This window comes from Myodes glareolus, chromosome 22 (assembly GCF_982192425.1).
Source record: "Myodes glareolus chromosome 22, mMyoGla1.1, whole genome shotgun sequence".
NCBI lineage: Eukaryota > Metazoa > Chordata > Mammalia > Rodentia > Cricetidae > Myodes > Myodes glareolus.
The window spans coordinates 16,500,810-16,523,906 of NC_142047.1; the positions used below are offsets into that span (position 1 = coordinate 16,500,810).

At 47.8% G+C, this 23,097-nt stretch overlaps 1 protein-coding gene and 1 long non-coding RNA gene across 2 annotated transcripts in view; one reads left to right on the plus strand and one right to left on the minus strand.

The window, feature by feature from the left end:
- Positions 1-4,673: 4,673 nt before the first annotated feature.
- On the minus strand, positions 4,674-7,533 carry Cbln1 (cerebellin 1 precursor). The gene is made up of 3 exons (XM_048428571.2): positions 7,243-7,533; positions 6,959-7,078; positions 4,674-5,699 (listed from the first exon to the last, which is right to left on the minus strand). Exons 1-3 carry the CDS (start codon positions 7,504-7,506, stop codon positions 5,502-5,504), a joined length of 582 nt encoding a protein of 193 aa, XP_048284528.1. The 5' UTR covers positions 7,507-7,533; the 3' UTR covers positions 4,674-5,501.
- Positions 7,534-8,098: 565 nt separating this feature from the next.
- The window catches only part of LOC125396589 (uncharacterized), a 44,399-nt gene continuing 29,400 nt past the window's right edge, over positions 8,099-23,097 (plus strand). The window contains exon 1 of the long non-coding RNA XR_014999170.2: positions 8,099-8,245. This is a non-coding gene — a long non-coding RNA (uncharacterized LOC125396589). The remainder of the gene's footprint in view (positions 8,246-23,097) is intronic.

The following is a 23,097-nucleotide window of genomic DNA, read 5'->3' on the forward strand; positions in this document are numbered from 1 at the left end:
GAGCCCCATAACTGGAGTATTTATACCTGTTCAACTGTTCATCAAGAGATGCTTTGCTTGTGTATTACTGTGGGTAGGTATAATCTAAGAGGCCAGATGGAGAGTCAAGGGGTAGGTGCTGAATCGCAGTTAGGGAAAGTTTTGTAGAGCCAAGTCCTGAGGTGAGGTTGTAACCTGATCACATCAAGGAAAGTGTCTCCTGTCCCTTACTCCACACCTGTCACTGTATGTGCAGAACGATGACATACTTGGGCTCTGGAATGTGTTCACACAACTTCACAGGCATTCTCAGCTATGCACAGCAAAGCACCTTCTCAGAGACAAGACATAGCAAATCTGAGCATCGGCCCACACAGCATTTCCAAGCCTCCTCCTTATTGCCCCTGCTTGTTGCCATCCTAGAATCATAGCAGGAACTTCCTGGGGATAAACTCATCCTCTAGTGAATGCAGAGAGTGAATGAGGGGGTCAACTACATGAGACCAGAGGGATATTTCCATCAGTGTTCCTGTCAGGGAGATAGGGGGTGCTGGATCATGGGGGAGGGACTGAGGGCTCCAGGAAATTCTCCAAAGAACATTTGATTGGCTCATACTCTGCATTTGTGCCAGGCACAATTTGTTTTAGATCATGACATCATCACAGGACACTGGCCCTACACCAGGTGCTGTGATATGCACACAGAGCCAAGGAAGGAGAGCACAAGGAAGATACAGCTTTGGAAGGAATCACCTCCAAAGGCATACAGACACGCCAGCAGGGAACAGCATTCAGGGTCTAGTAAAGAGAGCACAGGCTTGCAGACAGAAATATTCAGCAGCATTGAAAAATGCAAATATATAAGCAGCAGAAAAGAAGAATGTGTTGGAGGAGGAAATCCAGAGGATCTGGTCCTGAACCCACAATGCCCTGTACTCCCTGTATACTTTTCTTTAACCTGGTTTCAGATTTGCAGTCTGACCAAAACGGAACTTCTCCTAGACGTTCACTTATGCCCCACCTCTGTGACAGTGTGGCACACCAGGCCAGGTGTCTAATACTATTTATTGTTACTGTCATTTATTCAGCACCTACTGTACATCAGCTGGGAATGAGCATGGGATGTCTTTTTCCATAGTGAAGACACTATTTTCTCTATTTGAATATGAGGAAGTGAGACTCAAGGGAGAGTTGTGCTCTATGATGAACCAACCCTGTGAAAGACCTCGAGAGACTTTGTAATGATCTCTGGGAAATCCATTTCCCTCCTCCCCCCACTTCACACACCCCCACAAACACACACCGTATTAGTCCAAAGACAGGAGGGCTGGTGCACCTGGGTACTTCTTCTGGCCTCACCTGGTCCTTCCTGGGCTTCCCAGTTTGATGTGACTGTGGTGGGCAGGCGCAAGTGCCTGGTGAGAGGGGACTAGCTGAGAGCTGGGAAGCCTTGGCTTACACAGATTAGCATAAAAAAGAAGTTAGACCAAGTACCAAAAACTGTAACCCGTCCTTAGCCATCTGGAGTTGAGGAAAGCAAGGTTCAAAATGGTACTGAGGTGAGGGTAAAATCACCACAGTCAGAGAGGGAGGGACCTTCCCCTAGGTCCTAGGCCCCAGGACCCTAGTCCGCATCCTCCGCGCGCCAGCGCCTGCCCCTCCCCTCTCCCACCCCATTAAGAGGACAATTAGAGGCGAGTGAGGCTCTCTCTCCACCTGGGTAATTATGTTCTCATTAGGAGTCATCCACCGCAGCACGCTGCTCACGCTCAGGCGCAGGCCCCTGTGTTCCTCCAGTGCGGCAAGCTACTGGTGGCTCCAGGGAACTTGGGTGGGTGGCCCCAACCACCGGCCCACAGGGCTCTAGGCACAGTGCACTCTGTGAAGCTGCCCTGAGTTCCCTTCGCCACACTCCTATACTTCTTGCTGAAGGACGCCACCTCGGAGAATAAGCTTTATCCTCTGCCCTCAGAGAGGCAGAGGTTTGCGGCGCGAGTGGGGGGGGGGGGGAAACAGTGCTAGAGCTAGGTAAGACCCCACACTCCTTGGAGGGGTACAGAGAAATGACGACAATTCTGCTGTCCTGGGGTGTAGAAAAGGGGACTGGATACTATCCAGGCTGCTGAGGACCAGAGACTCATCTGGGGGAGAAGCTTTTTCAGACCCAGGGTGAGGCAAAATTCCGGGGTGGTCCTGGAACCCCTACTTGTTGGGATCTGAAGCAACTTACTTTAGATGAAAGCAGGAGGTTGGCCCAGATCTGCCAGGGATCAGAGGCTTCAAAAGCCTTAAAGGGAACCAAAGTAAGGGGGAGGTTTCTAAATCACCCCACCCGCCTACCTCCTAAGCTTCTGGGTGGGACAGGAAGGAAGTCCCCAGGGAACTGCAGCTCTCCAGGGTCTTTCTTCTCCATCCTTCTCCAGCCTGTCACTTAGAGTCTCTCATGACCCCATTTGGGACCCAATTTTCAGGCATAGGTTAGTTCACCTGTCTCTGACCAGGGGAATACTCAGCCACCACCGTCACCCCAAAGGAGAAGATGCCCAAATGTCACATACCAGGAGCATGGGGGAGGTCTCCACCACCCTGCTCAGGTAAATGTGGGTGGCCATTCCATGTGAAACCCAAAGCAACAAGGGGAGACAAGCCCAATCCCAAGTGGCTCTTTCCCTACCAACACCACACTGGACCCTCCCTGAAGGGCAAAGAGCAAGTGGGCAGAAAGCCTCCTAGGGAGACCTTCACCTGCTCTGTGCCTGGGACAGCTCCCAAGAAGAGGCACCTTTAAGCCGAACTTAGATCCTTTGTGAAATGGAATTTTGAAAAACAAAAGAAAGAAAGAATAGCTTCAAGGCTGGGATGGAATGTGTAGGTACAGAGAGAAAGGAGGGGGAGATGAATGGTCAAATGGCCTGGGGAAGGCCTGACAGATGAAGGAGGAGCTGTGGAATCAGATGCTAATAATGGGTTTGAATGCCAACCTCAGAAGTATGGACCCAGGTCTACCACGGGCCAAGTAGAGCTGGAGCAGAATCAGAGAGAATTTTTCCTCTTCTTCCTCTGGCTCTCCCTTCACTAGCTGAGACTCTGATCTGGGCCCCAGTTTGGACCCACAGTCCCCTGCCTTCTTCTGGGATTAGTACAATTCCAGTCACTCACTGAGGCAATGGAACCTGTAGGCCCCGGTTCCAAACCAGAGAATGGTTGAGTCCTCAGAGAAGGAGAAACTCTGGAGATGTTTAGACTACTCCCTGCATTTATACAGAAGGGCGACATGAGGGCAGGGAGACTTGCCCGAGTTACCCAGGTGGAATTCAGCCTGGTGATTCCCCTGAACCAGAGCCCTGACCGCTAAAACTCGGATGGTTTTGCCATTAAGAAGAGAATCGGGCAGCATTCTGGAAGCTCCCTGAGCTTCAAGGTGAGCTGGAAGCAGCCCGCAGGTGTAGCAGGCACCTAAGCTCCACAGCCTGTAAGCCTGGAGCGGTAGCGCTGGCCTCTACACTTCGGAGGGTAGGCTCTGCACAGTTGAGTCATTGGTCAAGGTAGTTCCCTGGCAGACTCCCATTATCCTTGACCCGTGTGCCTCCCAGCATGAAGCCTGAAGACAAAGCTCTTACTAAAAAGAAAAAGGGTGGGAAGAATAATTGCTTTTCTACTAAATTCCTATAAGGCCCCTCTTCCGGTGGGACTGAAGCGGGGTGAGGAACTGTGGAGATGGAAGAGACAGGCACTCGATTGCGCTTCACTTCGGAAGGCCCCTGTTGTCTCCCACAGTCCCCTGGGCCCCTGGAACTGTGAAGGGCGCTGCTGCCCGAGGCACCTTAGACTACCGTGTGGTTGAGCACCACCAGTACTGAAGTTTCCAGCCCGGCGGTGTTTGGGAAGCAATCAGCGAAGAAGGAGGCAGAAATGTCAGAAATTTAGCCTGCTGCGTTGTTATTGACCCCGTTTCCCCCACCCCCACCCCCAAGCACTTAAACTCGAATCTGAATCTAAGCCCAAGAAAAATCCCCTAGGAGAGCCCACAACCACGGAAGCCCCTCGGTTCTGGGCTCTCCGCTTCCACCCGCTTCTGCCGTTGTATCACCCGCGTCCAACACAGGGTCAGTGTTCCAGACTTAAAACGAAGTCGTTTATTTCAATTTTGCTTTCACATTATGTTTCGATACAATCAAAACTTCTGGACGAACCCCTCTAAAGTCCTGCGAATGAGCGCAATCGCAGGTCTGGGCGCCCGGGTTGTTTGGCGGGTGGACCTCAAGTTCAGAGGCGCTGGTACAAAATATAAGGTGCTTCGGGAGCTGCGGAGTGGATAGAGCTGGAGACATCCAGGGACAGTAGGCGTGAGGACACTGTCACACGGGGCAGGCGGGTTCGGGTCCTAGACTTGGGAATGATTCCTGATGCATTTGGAATTGAGGGTGGACAAGGAACTGCTTCCAGGCCCTCAGTCACGCCTAGCAGGATCTGGGTCAGATTTCTCACGATCTATCAAAGCAAGGGGCACAGGGAAGGCAGAAGGAGCCTGCTGCGGGAGGAAGCGCAGAACAGGCTCTGCGAAGAAGCCCTTGTGCCCTGGCCTCTCTGGTTGCATCTTCCAAGTCACCTGCTTCTCCGCCCGTCTTGGGCAGCCCAAGCCCTCAACCTCGCAACCCGCAAAATGCGAAGTTTAGAAAGCTGTTTCAGAAAAATAAAAGTCCCACTTTGACTTTATTGGATTAAAGCAAAATTAAATTTTGGCTATTCACACGTATGTTACAGAGGAAGAGGAAGCGTCCCGAAGAACCTCCTTGGCGTTTGGCGGAGCCACAGAACACAGGGCATTGACAAGCATCAGAGAACAAACACCAAGCAGCCTTAGATTTCACGATCACTCCGAACAGGACAGAAATACGGAATACAGCCAGCGTCCACCCGGAAGAGCTCTTCGTGTACAAATGATACGTATACATATTTATGTATAATTAAGCCGGTCACCACGAGGGCGAGTCCTTCCTCCGCTAACAAGCAGCTGAGGGCAAGTCTCTCCAGCTTAACTCGCGCGGTGTTTGACGAGCAAAACCTGTTATATTAAAACTACCTGCCCCATTCAAAAACAGAAACAGAAAACAAACTGAACTCCCCTCTTCAAACTGGGGGGCATACTAAGTTTCAGTAAGTGGCAGGGTTCAGGGGGGTCGGGTCGGGAGAAACATTTCACATTACTTCGTTAATTGTTGGGGACATGGACGTGGGTAAGGAACAATGACAAGGCAGTCTCTTCCTCGATTACTGCGACTGGCTTGGGGGAGGCGAGTTTATTTTTGGAAATGGGAGTGTGCAGAGCTAAGCGAAATTTACTTCTCTTAGTAAGGGAGCGGAAGAAGTTGGACCGCAGGCGGCGCGCACCTTTGTGCCCAGTTGTAGCTAGGAACACGTAGGAAGTTTCCGGTGGCGCCGCTTCCTCGCCCTGGTAATTTTCGGCCTCTTTCTCACTCCCCTCCTGCCTTTCTCCTGCCTCCATTCCCGTAATGAGCCAGTCAGAGGGGGAACACGAGGAATCCAGAGAAAGTTGAGTACTTCCAGCCCCCCATCAAGTTCCCCCGCTCCAGCTTGAGGTATGCTCGGTCGCCTTTCTCCATCTGGATGAGGACGCCGTTGCTCGCGGCCTCGCGGGTCACGTCTTGGTCACCAGCAAAAGCCGAAATCACCGGCCACCCATTCAACATGAGGCTCACCTGAGAAAGAGAAAGGCCTGCATCAGAAGCGCCACCTAAGCGGGTACCCAAGCGGCGGGGGAGCGCCAACATAGGTGCTCGGCTAGCTGCCTCAAAGGCCTGGGGGCACTGATGGGGCACGAGGCGTGCGGGACGAAACGGGGCTTGGGCTGCTCACTGCGGAGACTCTAACGGGGACCCACACCGTATTTAGGTAGAGGAAGGGTCTGCCTCTCTAGAGCGGCAGTCGGGCTCTCTCCAGCTTCTTAAACGAGCGAGCGCGCCAAGCGAATCCAGTCTGGGCATAAACCCGCAGGTGGGCGTAGCGTCCTGAGACCTTTGGCCTCTAGCCAGCTTGCCCCTAGCAACTCTGCTCCCCGTGCGCCCTGAATTACAAAACAAACAACCACATCTCGGGCCTCTCCCAGGGTTTGTGGCCAGAATACGGGGGCGGAGGACGCATAGCGGAGACGCTGCGTGAAGCAGATTAGAAGCGGCCTGGAGAGGCTATCCAGAATTCCAAGACCTGCGAAAATGCACTAGAGCTCCGTCCCTAAGTCACCCGTTCAGTTCTCGCCCCAGATCCTGCTGCGCCCGCCATCGCCTGGTTGTGCCCTTGCGGTAGCGGCATCGGCCTAGGGTCAGGCGCCCGGTCCCCAGTTGCGCTGTCTACCTCTGCGAGAGCTCTAAGGTAACCCGGACATGGAGACCTAGCTAGCGGGTGGATGCTGGCCTGGCCACGGTTGGACCTGGAGGAAGTAGCACTCACTACTCCTCCATCCCCACCTCGACCTTTTCCTCTGTCCACCCTTGGAGACTCAAGTTTAAAAACAAGTCTGCGAAGGAAGGGTGTAGGGTTAGGGAACGAGATTCTGTCCGAGGTGCTGAAGCGGAAAAGCTGCCAGAAAGGCTTTGGGCTGCAGCGAATTGTTGAGCCTAGAAAGCGGGCGTGGAGGAGATCGTACTGAAGCCCTAGCTGTCTGTAGAGCTTACAACCCTTACAGCAAGTCCCAGGAGTCCCTAAGGGAAACCGAGGAGCCTTTACAGAAGGGCCCAGAAAGCAAAAGCCAGAAAATGTCTCTGGAGATAAAACTGAGTCTCAGGAACCCTGGACAGCTTAATGGGCGGTGCGTGCCAAAGAACCGTGTGGCCCTGCTACCTGTCCCCTACAGTCAGGGCGTCTGCCACTGATTGCTGCCTCCTGCTTCCACAGAGCCTCCGACAGACCCCTGCGGCCAGCAACCCCCTACTGAGAGCCTGGCCCCCAGGTGGCAGCTGACCTGGATAGTCTGTCTGTTGTAGACTTTCACCACGTGGAAGTTAAAACTGTAGATCCCTTTGCGCGGGGCGATGAAAGTGCTCCGTTCTGAGTCAAAGTTGTTCCCGATGTTCACTAGTACCTATAAGGAGACAGGAACGAAAGGGGGTAGACCGGAGTCCGTCCGAGTGTGGTACTCGAGCCTCCGCAGGGCCCTTGGAGAAGATCCTACATCTGATTTCCACGCTCTCCCTGTCACCCCCTCACCAACCCGCTCTGGATGCTGCAAGGGATCAGGGAACTCACCTGGTCGAAGTAGATGATCATGGTGCGATTACTCATCTCGGACGGCTCATGGTTGGTGCTCCTGATGGCAGAGAAAGCCACCTTGGCGCTGCCCGAGCGCACGGAGATGCCCAGAGCAGTGCCCGTTGGGTCAGACGTGGGGTTGGAGTCACACACCACCAGACACTTGCCCTCCAGCACGATAGGCTCTGTTTCATTCTGCCCGCGGGCTGGGCCTGCCAGCCACGCAGCCCCCAACAGCAGCAGCTCCACAACGCCCAGCATCGCGCCTCCGGCGCCCACCCCGCCCCCCACCCCGGGGGCTGCCAGAGCCAGCCGCCCCCCTCCCCAGCCCTGCTCCGAAGCCCCCTCCTCAGCTCTGTGTACAGCTCCGCCGACGCCTCCTGGGCCACTACGCCTCTCCTTCGGACTCCAGGACAAACGTCCCCTCGCGCGGTGCACCCGGAGCCCCGCCCGGGCCTCAGGGGTGCCGCGGCCGGCCAGCCGCACTTGGATGCATAGCCTCTACTGCCTGGTCCCCGCTGTTGCCGCCGCCTCCTGTCCGCACTCGCCGCTGCCGCCGCCGCCGCCGCTCTGAATTATTGATGCAGCAGGCGCTGCAGCCGGAGCGGGCAGAGAGCGCGCGCCGGGCACAAAGGCGCGGACCAAGCCTGGCCCCGCCCCCGCCCCTCCCAGCCAGCCTCTCTGAGCGGCCCCGCCCAGCCTCCGGCGAGGCCCCGCCTCCCAGCCAATCCCGACGCACCGCGCTCCCCGCCGAGCCAATGGCTGCCCGGTCCGCGCGCGGCCACCTGACCCAGGGCGCCGTTGTTATTAGGCGCGGCGAGGCGGGCGGCGCGCTGCTGCGGGGCTGGGCTCCGGCCGGGAGTCGGTGAAGGGAGCGAGGGAGGGAGCGCGCGCGCGCTCCCGGACTGTCCACCGCAGCCGCTCGCCCGGAGCCTTCTCCCTGGTCGCGTTGCCCGCAACAGCCCCGATCTTCTCGCGCGCCCTCTTCGCGGGCTCTCAGGTAGGAGGCGGCGCGCGGCGGGTCGCGAGTGCAGGTTCGCTCCGGCCCAGAGGCGCCGCGTGGGTGCGGGGGCGGGCAGGAGCGCCACCCCGTGGGCGCGAGCGCGCGGGGCAGCGGCAGCCACGGGCTGGCTAAGGGCACGTACGTGCGGGGCGGAGCCTGCGTGGCGGCCCTGGGGGCGCACTTGGCGCGGGCAGGACATCGGAGCGACCCGGGGTCACGCGTGAACTCGTGAACTCGTTCGCTCGAGGGCACGTGTGCGGGCTAGACAGGTGGGCCTCGCGCCAGGACGCCGCGTGCAAAGCAAGAGCCGGTAGTTTCCTCCTTGATTCTCGGAACGTGTTTTGTGTCCGCGCCTAGAAAAGTGCATTTCCCTCGTACCTTGGGCACCTACCCCGCCCTCGTAGACTTAGACCACACACGTGTTCGAAAACAACATGGAAATGCATCCTCGCCCAGTGAGAACAAGAGGAGAGGACCGGTCCCGCGCCTCGCGGCAAGAACAGGTAGGCCGAGGCCGGAGGGCCGCGGACCTAGTGGAATCCAGACTGCAGCGGGCGGGGCTGGTACTTGTGCGAGGCCGAAGCAAGCCAGCGACCACCCGCAGCGGGAACCTCGCAGTGTGTGGCTCTGCAGACAGCGGGTTGTTGGGGCCAAGGTGGCCTCCGGGGATTCCGGGACAGCCACTTCTAGCCACTTCCCCAGCCTCCTCTGTTTCTTCGAGATTTTTTTTGGGGGGGCGGGGGGGTGAAGCAACTTAGACATATACGGGAGGAAACCCAATAGCAGACCTCCGCCGCCGCTGTTCCGAAGCCTGCCTGTAAGTGCCCCATGAGGAAAAAAAGGGGTGGCCGAACAAGCTGCAGATTCACTTGAAAACTGGATAGTTTTTTTCCAGCTTCTAGATTCTGAGAAATCCCCAGAAAGCCTTGCCAACTCATGGTCTGGCATGAAAGAAGAGGTGAGAGCTGGATAATGAGGCGGCGGCTCTAACCCCGAAAGGTGTCTGGAAAACACCCCGCGGGAGCAGTAGCCTAGCCTTGCAGTACCCTGGCGACCAGCGACATTGTCGGCCACTCCCATGTCTTCTAGCACCTGCTTGAGTGATGCCCAGTCAGGTGTAAGCAAGAGCAAGACATGGGGGTCAGAATTCTGTTTTCGTGGAGCACATAAACAGGGAAGGTTGGCTTCAGCTAGGTGGTCGCCAGCCTGTCCTCCGAGGAGGCTTTCGTGAACAGTGCCCACTGCTGGTCTGTCAACTCGATGTCAGGGATTCATTCCTTCTATGTATCTATCACTGCGCTCTCCGATCCACACCTGTGCTTCTCAAGACTGCAGGCTTTCCTTGAATGTATATTATGCAGACGTGATTAGCTGACCCATCCTTTGTTTTAATCCCTGTCTTCAAATCTCTACTTTTTTTTTTCCTGACTCAGCGAACAGTGGAAGAACCTCCCACATGTAACCTGTTTCCATCCCTGGGTCCAGTTTGAGCCATTCTCATAAGGCTGCACTTGGGTTCATGACCTCTAGCCTGGTCACTTGTAAGAGCCAGGTGGTGTACCATTCCCAAATCCGTGACTCACTTCCTGCCTCTCCCTCTTTATGCCGCTTTTGATGAGTATCTGTGAAGGCCTGTGACCTCCACATCTCCATATAAGGTTTCAGATCCATCACATCCTAGCTCCCTCATCCCTTTTCTGTGTACTGTGTTAAAACCACAAATGTTAATGTACCGTTTGTAAGGATGTGTTGTCCAGAGACGTAGTGACTAAAGGATACCATGTAATTGAGAAGGAAGAGTCATTAGAAATATCACACTTAATCACTCTTTTAGGCTTCTCATACTTTTAGAATCAGGATTCTGTTGGAGCATTGGTTCTCAATCTTCCTAGTGCTGCGACCCTTTAACACAGTTCCTCATGCTGTGGTGACCTCCAATCATAAAATTATTTCATTGCTACTTTGTAACTGTAATTTTGCTGGAGTTAGGAATCATAATGTGGCTATCTGGTATCCACCTGTTGTTGGCCTCCTGAAGGGGCCTCCATCCACAGGTTGAAAACTGCCGTTCTGGGGACAGGTGACAGCACCAGTTCAAACTGGCTAAAATTTTACTTGGTCAATGCCAAATGCCTGGGTTCTCATGCCATTTAAAGTATAGCACAGTTGGACCTGTGACTCAGATCCTAGGCTTCCCTTTATATCATATATGATATAAATCTTTACAAGGTACTGTCTCCTTAGTCCTAGTAAGAAACAGCCCTCTTTTGTCTATACTTGCAGCTAACATCTCAGAACCATCATTCCATGAGACAGTTTGAGTCACTTGCCAGTTATTCATGATGCTCTTTGAGGTTTAGCCTTAAAGCCAAAATGTGCCTCATATGATAGATCCAGATATCAGTAGTTGATTGTAACATTCTTTTTTTTTTTGTAAAGCTCTGTTGAAATTAGTTTTTAATCTTTGCATTTTTTAGGTTTCCAGAAGATAGATTTCTAAAATTCCTTAACATTCATCAAATGATGCAAACAATTGAAAAACTGAGTTGGAGCAATAAAAAGAATTGATTGTTGCTGATTGTGCAGCTGTGGGGTTTAACTTGTTTGGGCCTTCTGGTGTAAGGTGTTAAAAAAAAAAAAAAGAAAGAAAGAAAACACCCTTCAATGAGGCTTGTAAATTAGCATTGTAGAGTTAGTGAACTACAGATTATCCACAGTGAATTCGAACTGTTTCTGTTTTCCTTTCCTCCGACTTTAAGCATGGCCTTGCGTTTTGGTGAACTCAGAGGCAGTTTCCTCTTGCTGTGTTCTGAATTCCCATCTGCTTGGAGAAGGAAGTGCAGCTCTGACCTCCACAGGCAGAGTGCTCCTGCTCCTGGCAGCCCTGCCCCCTGCTTCTACCCTGGGGAGAACAGCCTGGGAGTGAGAGGGCAGATCCAGGAAAGGTCCTCTTTTCTCACAGGCCTCATTCCTTTTGTTCCATCAAAATGGAGTCTCCACGCCAAACAGGATTTCATCTCTTGTAGTCTGGGTTCAAAGGCCCAGTCACTGCTGATCTCTGGGATTTGGTTCATTTCTTCTTACGGTAAAAGGGAAGGAATTCTTTATTCTGAAGAGTGTTACACTGAGGGTATCCAAGGCCATTTCAAATCAGTGTCTGAGAGACAGAGATCCTGCAAACATTGGGTCTGATCCTAAGTTATTCCAGTGTGGAATAGGAATAGTCTTTCAGTTTTCACCAAAACCTCCTGTTGCCTGTTCAGACTCAAGTTAGGTGTAACTTAGTCCTAAAGGTGATGCTTAAAAAATTTTTTTGTAATTGGACACTTTGATAAAACTAAGCCTTTTGTTTAGTGAAGACCAGGTTTGTAACATTTTGCTTTCTAGTTTTTTTATTTAATAAATACAAATAAATTGCTCTTGGCTCTTATACCACATTCTACTTTTTTTTTATCATGTTCAGAAAAAAAAAAGCTGTTTTCCGAATTAAAAGATACAACACAGTTTTCTAAATGATGCCTTAAGTATGCTGGGGCATGTGCAGGTGGGAGTTTATTGTGAAGATTTTCTCCAAATAAATGAGATTTTTCTCTAAGGTCAAAGGAAAAAACACGATACGATCGTGTATATCTGCTCTCGAAAGGACATCTATTTGTTTGTGTGCATGTGTATGTATGAATGCATGCATATGCAACCTCAAACACTAGTTGGATTTTTCCCCAAGAAGCATCTATGTGCTGTTTTCAGTAGTTGATTATGGAGACAAACAAAGGTTTAGCCAATTCAGCAGACATTCATGGCGTGCCAGCGGTGTGCGAAATCGGGCCTCTGTTGCCCAGCAGCCAGCAGTGCGCACCATTTCTCACTCTAGCCTCCAGGTCTGCTAAGCTGGCTTCTCGAAAATGGTGTCTTTGACTCTTCCTTGTATGTGTTTACCTTTATCCCGCAATCAGAAGGTAGATAAAACATACACACACACATATACACACTGCACACACGAAGTTAATAAACGAGAGAACTTCAACAAATGATCAAGTGTATGCTTCAAATTTAATGTGTGAGAGAGCTGTTAGGTATTGTCTTTGTGGCTGGCTGGATTGCCATTTTGTTAGCGTTCTCTCCAGGTTTAGTAGGGCCTTTGGTGAACTCCTGCACTGTATGTTCATTTACAGTTATATGGAGACTCCCCATGACTCAGAGAGCTCAGATGAGCCTTTGAGAAAGGCTTTGAGAAAGAGATCATTGAACCTGAAGAAACTGAGTAGATCTTTAAGGATGGAGAATACAGAAACATGAAGATAGAGACTGTATTTTTAAAAGCATTCCTTTCAAAAGGGAGCATTTCCAAATGTTTTTCCTAGCAGACTTATTGCAGATTAAGTCAGAGGCACCTGCTTGGTTCTCCTGTGTCAGACCTCAGTGACAGATGCATAAGGATTGAGCTCCCTCTGTGTGTTCCCCTCCACTAAGCCACCCTTCCTTGCTCTGCTCTTTGCCGGGACAGCTGACCTCTTACAACTTTCAATTGGTTCTGGCTCACAAAAGATACCCCAGAGATCGGAAATGGGTGGGAAAGAAACTGGGGTATCAGCCTGCACTCCTCGTAGAGCCTCCAGCAGGTACCAGTGTGTTCTAGGAACACACTTCCTTCCGTCTTCTGCCCAAGGCCAGAAGGTCTGTCAGTCTGTGGGTTCTCAACATCTGCTGATGAGCTCTGACCCTGCCAATACCTGTTTGGTAAAATCTTTCCATTTCACGTGAGTCTGGTTCCTTTCCTCCTATGATCCCACAAACCTGCATCAGTATAAAATCTGTGTCCTGAGAACCAATACATCTAACATACTTTATTCTTTTGTAGAACCATTAATTGTCTACTTATAGAAAAAAAATGGCTATGAATTAAATGCTGACTTATTATAAATTTAGATTAGCTGCATGGCATTACCAAAGTATATATACACTTTAAAATTATTAAAGTGAAAATATTTTAAAAATCTTTCTTAAATTGACCAGTGCTGAATCTGACAGTAAAGCATGTGTGTTCTCACAGCACAGGTGGGCAGTAATGTCTTTGGAAGTCATAAAGCTATCTCAGATATTTGAATTATGAAGACCTTCCTAAAATATCTTCGTTGTTGGAAAAGCGTGACAATTCTTGTTCAGTTTTTAAACTTGTAAACTTTTATCTGTGCCTAGTTTAAACAAATAAGGATTTTATTGTTGTTACATGAAATAGGTAATGAGTTAGATTTTAAAATAATAAACTGGAAGCAAGCCACAATATAATGTATTTCAATATTTAGATATTTATGATGGACTCTTTTTCATTGGCCATTTAACTTAACTGTACATTTTATAGCTATTGCTTGCATTGCTTGAGGTTGGTTCTCACCGAAATCGAAAACACAAAGCCATTCATTAGAAAAAGTAATCTTTGAAAAATGAACTGTCTGCACACTGCCACAAAAAGCTAGAGAAAATTCAGTGAAAACACTATTCAGCTAGTGCTCACAGACTAGAAGAACAAGCTGTCTGAATTCCTAATATTGTCTTGTAATGACTGTAAATAAGTATGGATGTATCACAATTTATCTCGTTTTCATGCCACTTTAAAGTATTTCCTGAATGTTTTTCTAACCTACTCAATTACTATGAAATTGGTGCCAATACGTAATGCATCAACATTATCAAGATGTTAGGCTTGTATTGAGATAAGGTTTCTATAGTCTTTTTAGGCAAAAATCAAAACTTTGGCGTGCCTGGACCTTAATTCTTCCTGAGTTGTCTGCCTGAATTTTTTGGATGGCTCTGAAGTGTACGCTGTCAGGGTGCACTGTATAGTGCCTTCTCTAGTAATTCCAGAAGCAGGAGGTGAGAAAGAGGGAAGGCTCCTTCCTGTGCCCACTAGGCTGGCATTGACCAGCTGTCACCTCTCCTCAGCGAATAGCAAGTGTTTACCTCAGAGGCTGACTATGAAGATGGGATGAGCGAATCCACACTGTTGGCTAGCCGTAGCTAAGAGCTGTCCTCCACTACCTGGACCCCAAGTTCACCTCCACTGACCCATGCTTCCTCCATACCTCCTGAAGCCAGATGAATTGAAATCACTCTTGACCTGCTCTTCTTCTCTGCCTTGAAAGTCCAGACAGTGTCTTTCTTTAGTGTTACTAGAAAGTCTTTGACCTTCAAATTTAAAACAAAGACTACCTGTGTACTTAGTAACAATGTATACATAGCTGGCAGTTTCACAAACACTGTATATAAATCCTCTTTTTCTGTGTTTATTCAACCAATATGTATTGACTACCCTCCACTTAACATTTTATTTACTGTGGAGACTGAACATTTGTTATTAAACAAGCCCAGACTATTAGGAAGTATCTGATTTTGTAGCAGTCATGGTTTCTCCTTGTAAGTGTTATCCCAGGCACAGACAGTGGCTTGGTCTTCATCATGTACATCAGACTGACCACCTAATCCAGGCTGCTACACAATTATGACAGCTTTATTATTTTTTCAGTTAAAGCATCCTTTAAAAGATACATTGCAAGCCAAGATTTGGCTGTTTTATAGATGACATTTAATTTTTTGCCATTTCTAACTGAGGATTTAATTGGAAAATCAGCATTATAAATTCTATGTTGTCATTTCTATTTTTAAGTTTAAGCAATTTCAAGGATTGTGGGTCTGGCTGTCTGCAAATTAAAGATGAAAGTAGTTGTGATATTGCATTTGTACATTTTGCATTTGTGCATTCTGGGCTTTTGTCTATGGAAAATATAATTTTAGTAAATTTGATTAAGAAGGGAATGTGGTACCTGTGTTTGAGGTCAGGAACAGAATGTATGGAGACGACTGCTCTGGTTCAGCCTTCTCCTTTCCCTGAACACTTTCAGTCAGGGAACCACACCTTGTCTGTCTGACCTCTCAGCATCTATATGAGACTTCATGCTCATTAAGTCTGTGTGATCTTCCATTGCTGTGGCCACTTCGTGGTATCATCTTCCCTTCTTACAGAGGACCCCCTTGGTCTCATGCAGTCCATGGAGTGTGGAAAGGAGACTTTGACGTTATGCTTGTTGTGTCTCCTGTATCTTCATAAATGACTTTTTTTGTATTGTGCTGGAAGAGTAGTTCTTTAAATAGAACAACCTCCCATGGAACTTGCCCACAATGCTGAGTACACCTTGTAAAAGGTGAGGTTGGAATATAGGGTGCATCCTCAGCATTGCAGAGAAGCTGAGTGCAATCTCTGGAGCAGCCAAACCAAATTTATAGCAGTTCATTAGTGTGAAGGATCATGGGAACAGCGGATTGCCATCATCATGGTGGAGACAAAGCTCAGACAAGGCTCGCAAGATGGAGGGTTCTCCCTTATTCTATAGAAACACACGTGCCTGTTTTGAGCCCAGTTTTCTTTAGAGCATATGTCTTGCTGAACAAGCAAAAGGATGTTTATATCTTAGTCACTTGGCACAAAGTCTGATGCTGCTTCAGGGAGATTCATTTCAGACCTAAAGGATGGAGATTAAAAAATAGATGAGGTTGGTAGTCACAAGAACTGGTCCTGCTGCAAATTTAGTTTTTCTCTTTTGTTGCTGGATGGAACTACATTTTGTTGTTGTTGTTGTTTTGTTTTGTTTTGCTAGAAGTTAAACAGGGAGGCCGAAATCAGTTTGGTTGGTCTTACTCATTCTAAATGAAAACAGGCTTGCTGCGTCCGATGAGATGAGAACTACTTGGGACTCTTCATGGTGTGGCATTGCCCACAGAATTGTCTCAATTCTGTCAAGTTGCCCTATCTTCCTGAGACAGTTTCCAAATGGTTGCCCCTCCAGTCTACTTGATATTAGTCAGGGTAACAAGATGCACTGAAGGAAGTGTAATATTTCTGTTAGTGGTTTCTGGAAGAACACGGGTAGGGTAGGTATCAACACAGTGATCATCACTCTGGGTTAAAATTGTGTCCTTTAACCTTTTTTGTAATTCTGTGTCTGTCCACCCTCCAAACCTCAGCAAGTGTGTGTTTTAATACTGTTTCCTTGGTTCCTAAGAGAAAGTTTCATTTTAATAGTTTTAGAATTCACATAATGTCCGCAGGTACTACCCAGGCATTTCCCCATCCTTTGCAGCCTTGCAAACCACACATGAGGATGCTTGTGGAAGGGCCTCTCAGGCCCTTGTTAGCTTTCACCAATACATCATTCATAATTAGAAGTGGAGATCTTTTCTTCCCAGTATAAACAATCTCTTTGAAAAGCAATTCCCTTCTGTGGATAATGTTTAATGTCTGAGGAACTAGGTTCACCTTTTTTATGAGCACTACTCTAACCAAGGCTTTATTTTGTGGGGTGGACTCAAGGTTAGATGTTTTAAGAAAAGCATCCAGTTACCTTCACTAGGAAACCTATCTTGTTCACACACTGTGACTGCATTGAGAAGACACTGTCAGAGCCTACACAGGTACATCTATGCCTGGATAGAATTAAGTAGTGTATCTGAGAGTTGACAAGACAGTGCAGTTGCCTACATTTGGAGTGCTAGCTACTGAAAACTCGCATTCCTTCCACAGATAGATGCAGCCACTTAACATAAGGCCTTCAGGTGCTCATTAATACCAGTGTCTGGGTCTGGCTGAGGTAGTGCTTGCACAAGGCTTTCGGCTTGCAGAGGTGGGTGGTTTTCTCCTTGCTCTAAAACCTATTCTTTCTCTTGCAGCACTGTCCCTTGGCAAATTAACCCTTGCTCAGGCTCAAGTCCTGGCTGGCTCTGGCTTACCATTAAATGGGAACACCGTTGCCTTCTAAGAAATGACATTTAATTTGAAATTCTGTTTTGTTGTTGTTTGATGGGGTCTCACTAAGTAGCCCTGACTATCATGGACAACTCACTCTGTAGACCAGGCTGTCCTCAAACTCACAGAGATCCGCCTGCCTCTGCCTCCTGAGTACTGGGATTAAAGGTATATGCTACTATGCCTAGCTTAATTTGAAAATTCTTAAAGATCATAAATTTCTCAGTTTTCTTCTCATTTGTCCCTAAATGGTGTATTACCATTATATATTACTGCCAGAGACAGATTATTGGCTTGCCTGTACCTTACAGTCATTTCTACAGTTGTAACACAACAGGAATTATATTTCTACTCTTAAGAAATCTGTATGTGGGCAAGGGGGCCTGGGGAGATAGCTCAGTTGGCAGAGTCCTCACCTTGCAAGTGTAAAGAGCTGAGTTCCAGTCCCCAGCACAGGTTAAAAAACAAGCAAGCAAACAAAAAACAACCAGGCTTGGAGACGCTAGAGACCGGTCCCTGGGACTCGCTGGCCAGCCAACCCATAATACTAGGAAAGCTCTAGGCTATTGGGCACCCTGTATAGATAAATGAATGGTGGGCAGCACCATAATGTAACAAAGTTACCCTTTGGTCTATATACGCAGCCAGAGAAAAGGAAGGCAGAGGGATAAACTGAAAGCAGTGATGTGATACTTTTGCCATCTGACATTTTGGTAGCTGGGTGATGTGTTACTAATCCTGCACTGCTTTTAATATCTCAGCTTTAATCTCTTACTTTGTGAGGATGGAATCCAGAAGCTTTGATCTCGCTGCAAAGCAATGAGAGGGCATTTACTTCTCATCCAGTTTTCACACAGAGGAAGTCTGCTTACTTTATACCAGGCTAAATGGTAGTGCCTAGTGATGGATATGGTAGTTTACTAATATATCCCTTTGGAAGGCATATTAGTAACAAAATGAAAAGTAACTTCATTAAACTGAAACTTTTGTTGTCTCATTCAGTGTACAAAGTGAACAGCTGAGTTTAAATATATACATTGCACACTTCATCCTTCCCAGTTGGAGATTTAACAGGGTTTGATGAGTTAGGAAGTTTGTGGATCTTGTTTTCCTGTCATTTTAAAAATGTAGCACTTCCAATTTTAAGTTTCCTTTTGTTGAGCTGCTGGTTTTTTCCCCTTAACAGAAAGCTCTCCGTTGCTCCCCCTCTTAACCTCTTAACTTTTGTGACTTTGTTTTGTTTTATTTTTAGAGACAGTTTACCTGTGTAGCCTTTGGAGCCTGTCCTGGAACTCAGTCTGTAGACTAGGCTGGTCTCGAACTCACAGAGATCCGCCTGCCTCTGCCTCCCATGTCCTGGGATTAAAGGTGTGCATCACCAATGCCTGGCTACTTTTGTGCCTTTTAGTATCCTTTCTACAGTGACAAAGTTATTGACTTGACAGTTCTTGAGATATCACCCCCTGAAAAAGAACTTTATTTTATAAATTCTAACTTCATCTTCCTAAAGGCATCCCAAGACTATGAATTCCCCTTGTGCAGTCTGCAAGGTTAGCATTTTAAAAAGTTTATTTAAAAAGTGACCATTGTACACACAGAAATGAATGATGCGCAAGATGCTTAAAAGATTAATTTTAAGTATATTTCCTTTATCTCTTTTTTTTAATGCATCTGGAGCCAGGAATGTTGACATCACCTTCAGTCCCAGAACTTGAAAGACTGGGGCAAGAGGATGACATGTTTGAGACCAGCCTGTTCTACACAGATCCTCTCAGGAGCACCAGGGCTAGAGATGTTAGTGGTACCTTGCTGGCCAGCATGCAGAAGGCCTTGAGTTTGGTCAGCAACATGGCTACCAAAGCAAACAAATGCACCTGTCCTATTTTCATGTGTTGGGTCTGGAAGAGTATCCCTGGGAAACAACCATAGTGCAAATACTATGTGTTATGCATGTAATACATGCATGTATGTGTGAGTGTTTGCATGTATGTGTGTAAATGTTAATATGTGTGGAAGCTGAAAGTCGATTGTGGGAATCTCCCTTCATTGTGGAGGCAGAATCTCATTGGAAACCAGAGTCCACCAGTATGGCTGTCTGACTAGCCAGTTTGCTGTGGGAGCCCATCACCATCTTCCAGGAGCTGGAATTACAGGTGAGCCATCTACCTGGCACGTTCATGGGCTCTGAAGATCTGAACTCCAGTCCTCACACTTGAAGGGGAAGTGCATTAAGTTCCATGAGGATACTGTTCACCAATAGTGTCATCAGTTCTTGTCGCTGTGTAATTTCTAGCTTCTGTTGCTAGTGATTTGCCTATATCAAGTCACTTAGTTTGAGAAAAAGAAAATGACAAAGATGTCTTTATTTTCAAACCACATGATTTGAAAATATATCGAAAGTAATATTGCTTTGTCTTGCTCGGTGTTTCTTTGTCATACAAAGTTGATGTTTCTATGAATTCTGTACCAACAGACACAAAATTGCAGCGACTCTTGGTCTTAATAGACCTTGAAAGTGCATATCTGTTCTGCAGCCAGCACACCAGTTTTAGCGTCTTTATGGAATGTAAAGAAACTTTGTCACCCAACAAAATCTGGAATCTGGTGATTCTGATGCCATTAGAACCAAATAATTGAGAGTTAGAACTAAATGTTAGGCCTCATGGCAGGTCGGCGTTCACTAAGCAAATGTTCCTAATCAGACTTAGTACTCCCTATGTGAGCAGAGGGAAGCGACCGTGTTTACATTGATAAAAATGGGTTGTAACTATCAAAACGGGCTCCAGACTCTTGCAGCAAGCAGAGTTTATCTTCAGTGTACTGAATACCTACACAATACCCTAGATTTTACTTGCAGTTTTTAGTAGCTAATGCAGTAAGTACCATGCTTAATTCTCTACATGCATTATTTCAGTTAATCATAGGAATAATCTTATGAGCTAAGCACATCTGTTTCATTTTGCAGATGAGGAAATGAAGAACAGATAGTTTGTCTTGCATCCCTTGGGATGTGTCATGTGTTCTGACTCTGGAGGCTATGTTCATAGTCACAACACACAACTTCAACTTCCTGCCCATAAACCTGCCTGCCAGCTTCACAGTACGCATAGGATGGGCTATATTATCTCTATTGCAAATGGCAAAAACTAAGCTCTAGAGGCTTCCAGAGGCCCACCCTAAGTTGTAGACTAGTGAGCACTGCACTGGGACCATCTGGTCTTGACCGTCTACATGGAGAGGTCCTTCTTCCTGACCACTAACACCAGCTTTCCTGTGGCCTAGAGATGCTGTGTTAGATACAGTTCTGTGTCTGGTTTGGAGTGAGCACTCTGTGGGTCTCCTTGATCTGTGTCTTCTCTCCACTGTGTACTATCATAGCCGGGGGAGTATAATGCCTCCACACATGACCGTCTTTGTTCCCATTCCCACCTTAGGCTGCAATGGCGAGGGCTGCAAGGTGGGAAACAAAGGATTTGTCTTGGCCATCATTAGCTTCCCCCTCTATAACCTCTGTACATCAAGTACACGCTTTCCAGACCCTTTAGTTCATTAGTACATTGTGTTCTAAAGCGCCTTCCCACCATAAAAATAGAAAATGATCTGTGAGTCATTTACACTTAGCTTGAATGTGCTTTCGTGACTTTCCCAAGGCTATTTGTGCTTAACTCCTTTCTTCCAACTGCAAGTGAAGGTCTCTGGACTATCCTACTCCTTAGACAAGAACAAACTAGGAGTCATTGGCCTAAACATGAGGCCGCTAGAGACCTATTGCTGTAAATGCTTGCACTGCAGTTGATGTAGATCTGGCATCCAGAGCATCTTTTGCTGAGCAGTGGACTCTCAGCCGTGGCTCACTCAATTTCCCTCTCTGCTTTAGTCAGATAGATTCTTGCTCTTCTCTTCCTGCTTTTTCTGAGTACGTTTTTCATCTTTCTAGTGATTACATCTTGGATCATGTATTTCCTGTGTCCTGTAGCATGGTGACCTGGCTGTCCCCAGGAACAGCTACAGGCTTAAAGTACAGCCCTTCTGCCATCTGCAAACATCCAGGGAACCCAGATGTGACTGTCTGGCACCCCCATTCAGGCTCATACCGTTGGTCAGTGTGTGTGTGAGATCACAAGCACCGTGAATGTGAAATTGGAAGCACCTGTGAGATGTGTGTTAACTTTCTCAGTTGCTATTACAAAATGTCTGACATACACAACTTAAAAGGAGAAAAGATTTACTTAGCTCATAGCTCCAAAGGTTTCAGTCCACCAGGCACAGAGAGCATGGTGGAACAATCGCATCGTGGTAGACAAAAGGCAGAGGAAGAGACAAAGGTATACCCACAATGGTTTACTTCTTGTAGTCCTTATCTCCGACCTCCAAAACTAGTGACATCACCTGGAGACCAGTCATCTATCACATGCCTGTCAGTGACCTCAGATTCTAGCTGTCGCCTGAGAAATGCTCGGGAAAACTCTGAGACCTTCAGTTCCTCCATCAGATATCATCAACATCTAGTTTATGTTGGTCCCCAGAAACCAAGAGATAGGGATCCAAGTGCACAGTTCATTTGGGAGATGATGCCACAAGACACGAGTGAACAGAGATGCATCAGTCAGAAGATGGCTGTTGGGGGAGTGTAGAAGTCAGGCACTGTTCAGGATCTCATCTCTGGGCGTCTGAGCTGCAGGCTGGAGGAAGAAGTTATCCACAAGCGCCCAGCAGCTGGTAGGAGTTATTTCCTCTCAATTCAAGTGTGCATATAGTGAGTCATCAAGCTTCCTTAGAGACTAGGTGGGGTTGCAGGGGCCCATGAATAGCAAGGTTTGAAGAGCTCCCGTGTGCTTCCTCTGGCGGTGGAGGTGGTAGGAGCAGAGCAGAGAGCCTGCTGTGTAAGACCATCCCCAGCAAGGATCTCTGCAGCAACACACTGGGGAGAATTAGAGTCTTTGTGTCTCCTGAGCAGCCATTATTGCGGGCATTGGTGTAGCTGGGAATAACTAGCAACTAAGAAGGAAGAAAACCTATCAGTTGTCCATTTGACTAAACACAAGAGTCCTGCACTCACGGGTGTGAACTGCTTATTATTAATGCTGATTACAGTGCTGCCTAATAAGGATTATGCATGCCATTAAATATGTGTCAGATTAACTGTCATAAAATTTACATCAGTAATTTTGATTCATACGTGCAGCCTTCATGATTCATTGCTCATGTAGCATGGTAATGACTTCAGAACAATCTCCAAGACAGTATTGGTTTGAATGAGAAGTGTCCACCGTACGTGACAGCTGTCATCAACTCTGCCTCCAATGACAAGACAGTTTCGCTTGTCTAGTCAGGTAGCTCAGATATTACACCCTCCTTCTTTCCTGTCACAGATCATCCCCTGATCCAACTGACTTTTATTTGAATGAGTCATGTAGCTTACCTTGTGCCAAGTGCTGTGGACTTAGATGTGGATTTGAACCTGATTTCTGCCCTTGCAGCTCATGGTCCCTCAGAGAATTACACTTATTTTTTTAACTTCATTTTACATTTGACCCACAGTTCTCCCTCCCACTCCTCCTCCCAATGGGTAACAGCTCCCATGGGGAGTTAACAAAGTCTGACATATTAAGTTTGGGCAGGATCAAACCTCTACCCCCTGCATTAAGGCTAATCATGGCATCCCACCATAGGTAATGGGCTCTAACAAGCTAGCTCATGCACCAGGGATGCATGCCAGAGGCCCCTCAGATAGTCCAAGCTTCACAACTGTCTCTCACATATAGAGGGCCTAGTTCGATTCCATGGAGGCTCCACAGCTGTCAGTCTAGAGTTCATGAGTTTCCATGACCTTGGTTCAGCTCTCTCTGTAGATTTCTTCATCATGACCCTGACCTCCATTGCTCATACATTCCCTCCTTCCTCTCTTTGAATTCCCGAAGCCTGGCCTGGTGCTTGGTTGTGGATCTCTGCATCTGGTTTCATCAATTACTTGATGAAGGCTCTATGGTAATAGTTGGGTATTCATCAATTTAATTACAGGGGAAGGGCTCCTTCTCCACTATTGCTAGGAGTC

Excerpts from the sequence above, each read along its gene's own strand:
- Cbln1 (XM_048428571.2), bottom strand. The coding sequence starts at position 7,506 with ATGCTGGGCGTTGTGGAGCTGCTGCTGTTGGGGGCTGCGTGGCTGGCA. Across the intron at positions 7,079-7,242 it reads TGATCATCTACTTCGACCAG|GTACTAGTGAACATCGGGAA; the intron begins GTGAGTTCCCTG and ends GTCTCCTTATAG. Across the intron at positions 5,700-6,958 it reads ACAACAGACAGACTATCCAG|GTGAGCCTCATGTTGAATGG; the intron begins GTCAGCTGCCAC and ends TCTCTTTCTCAG.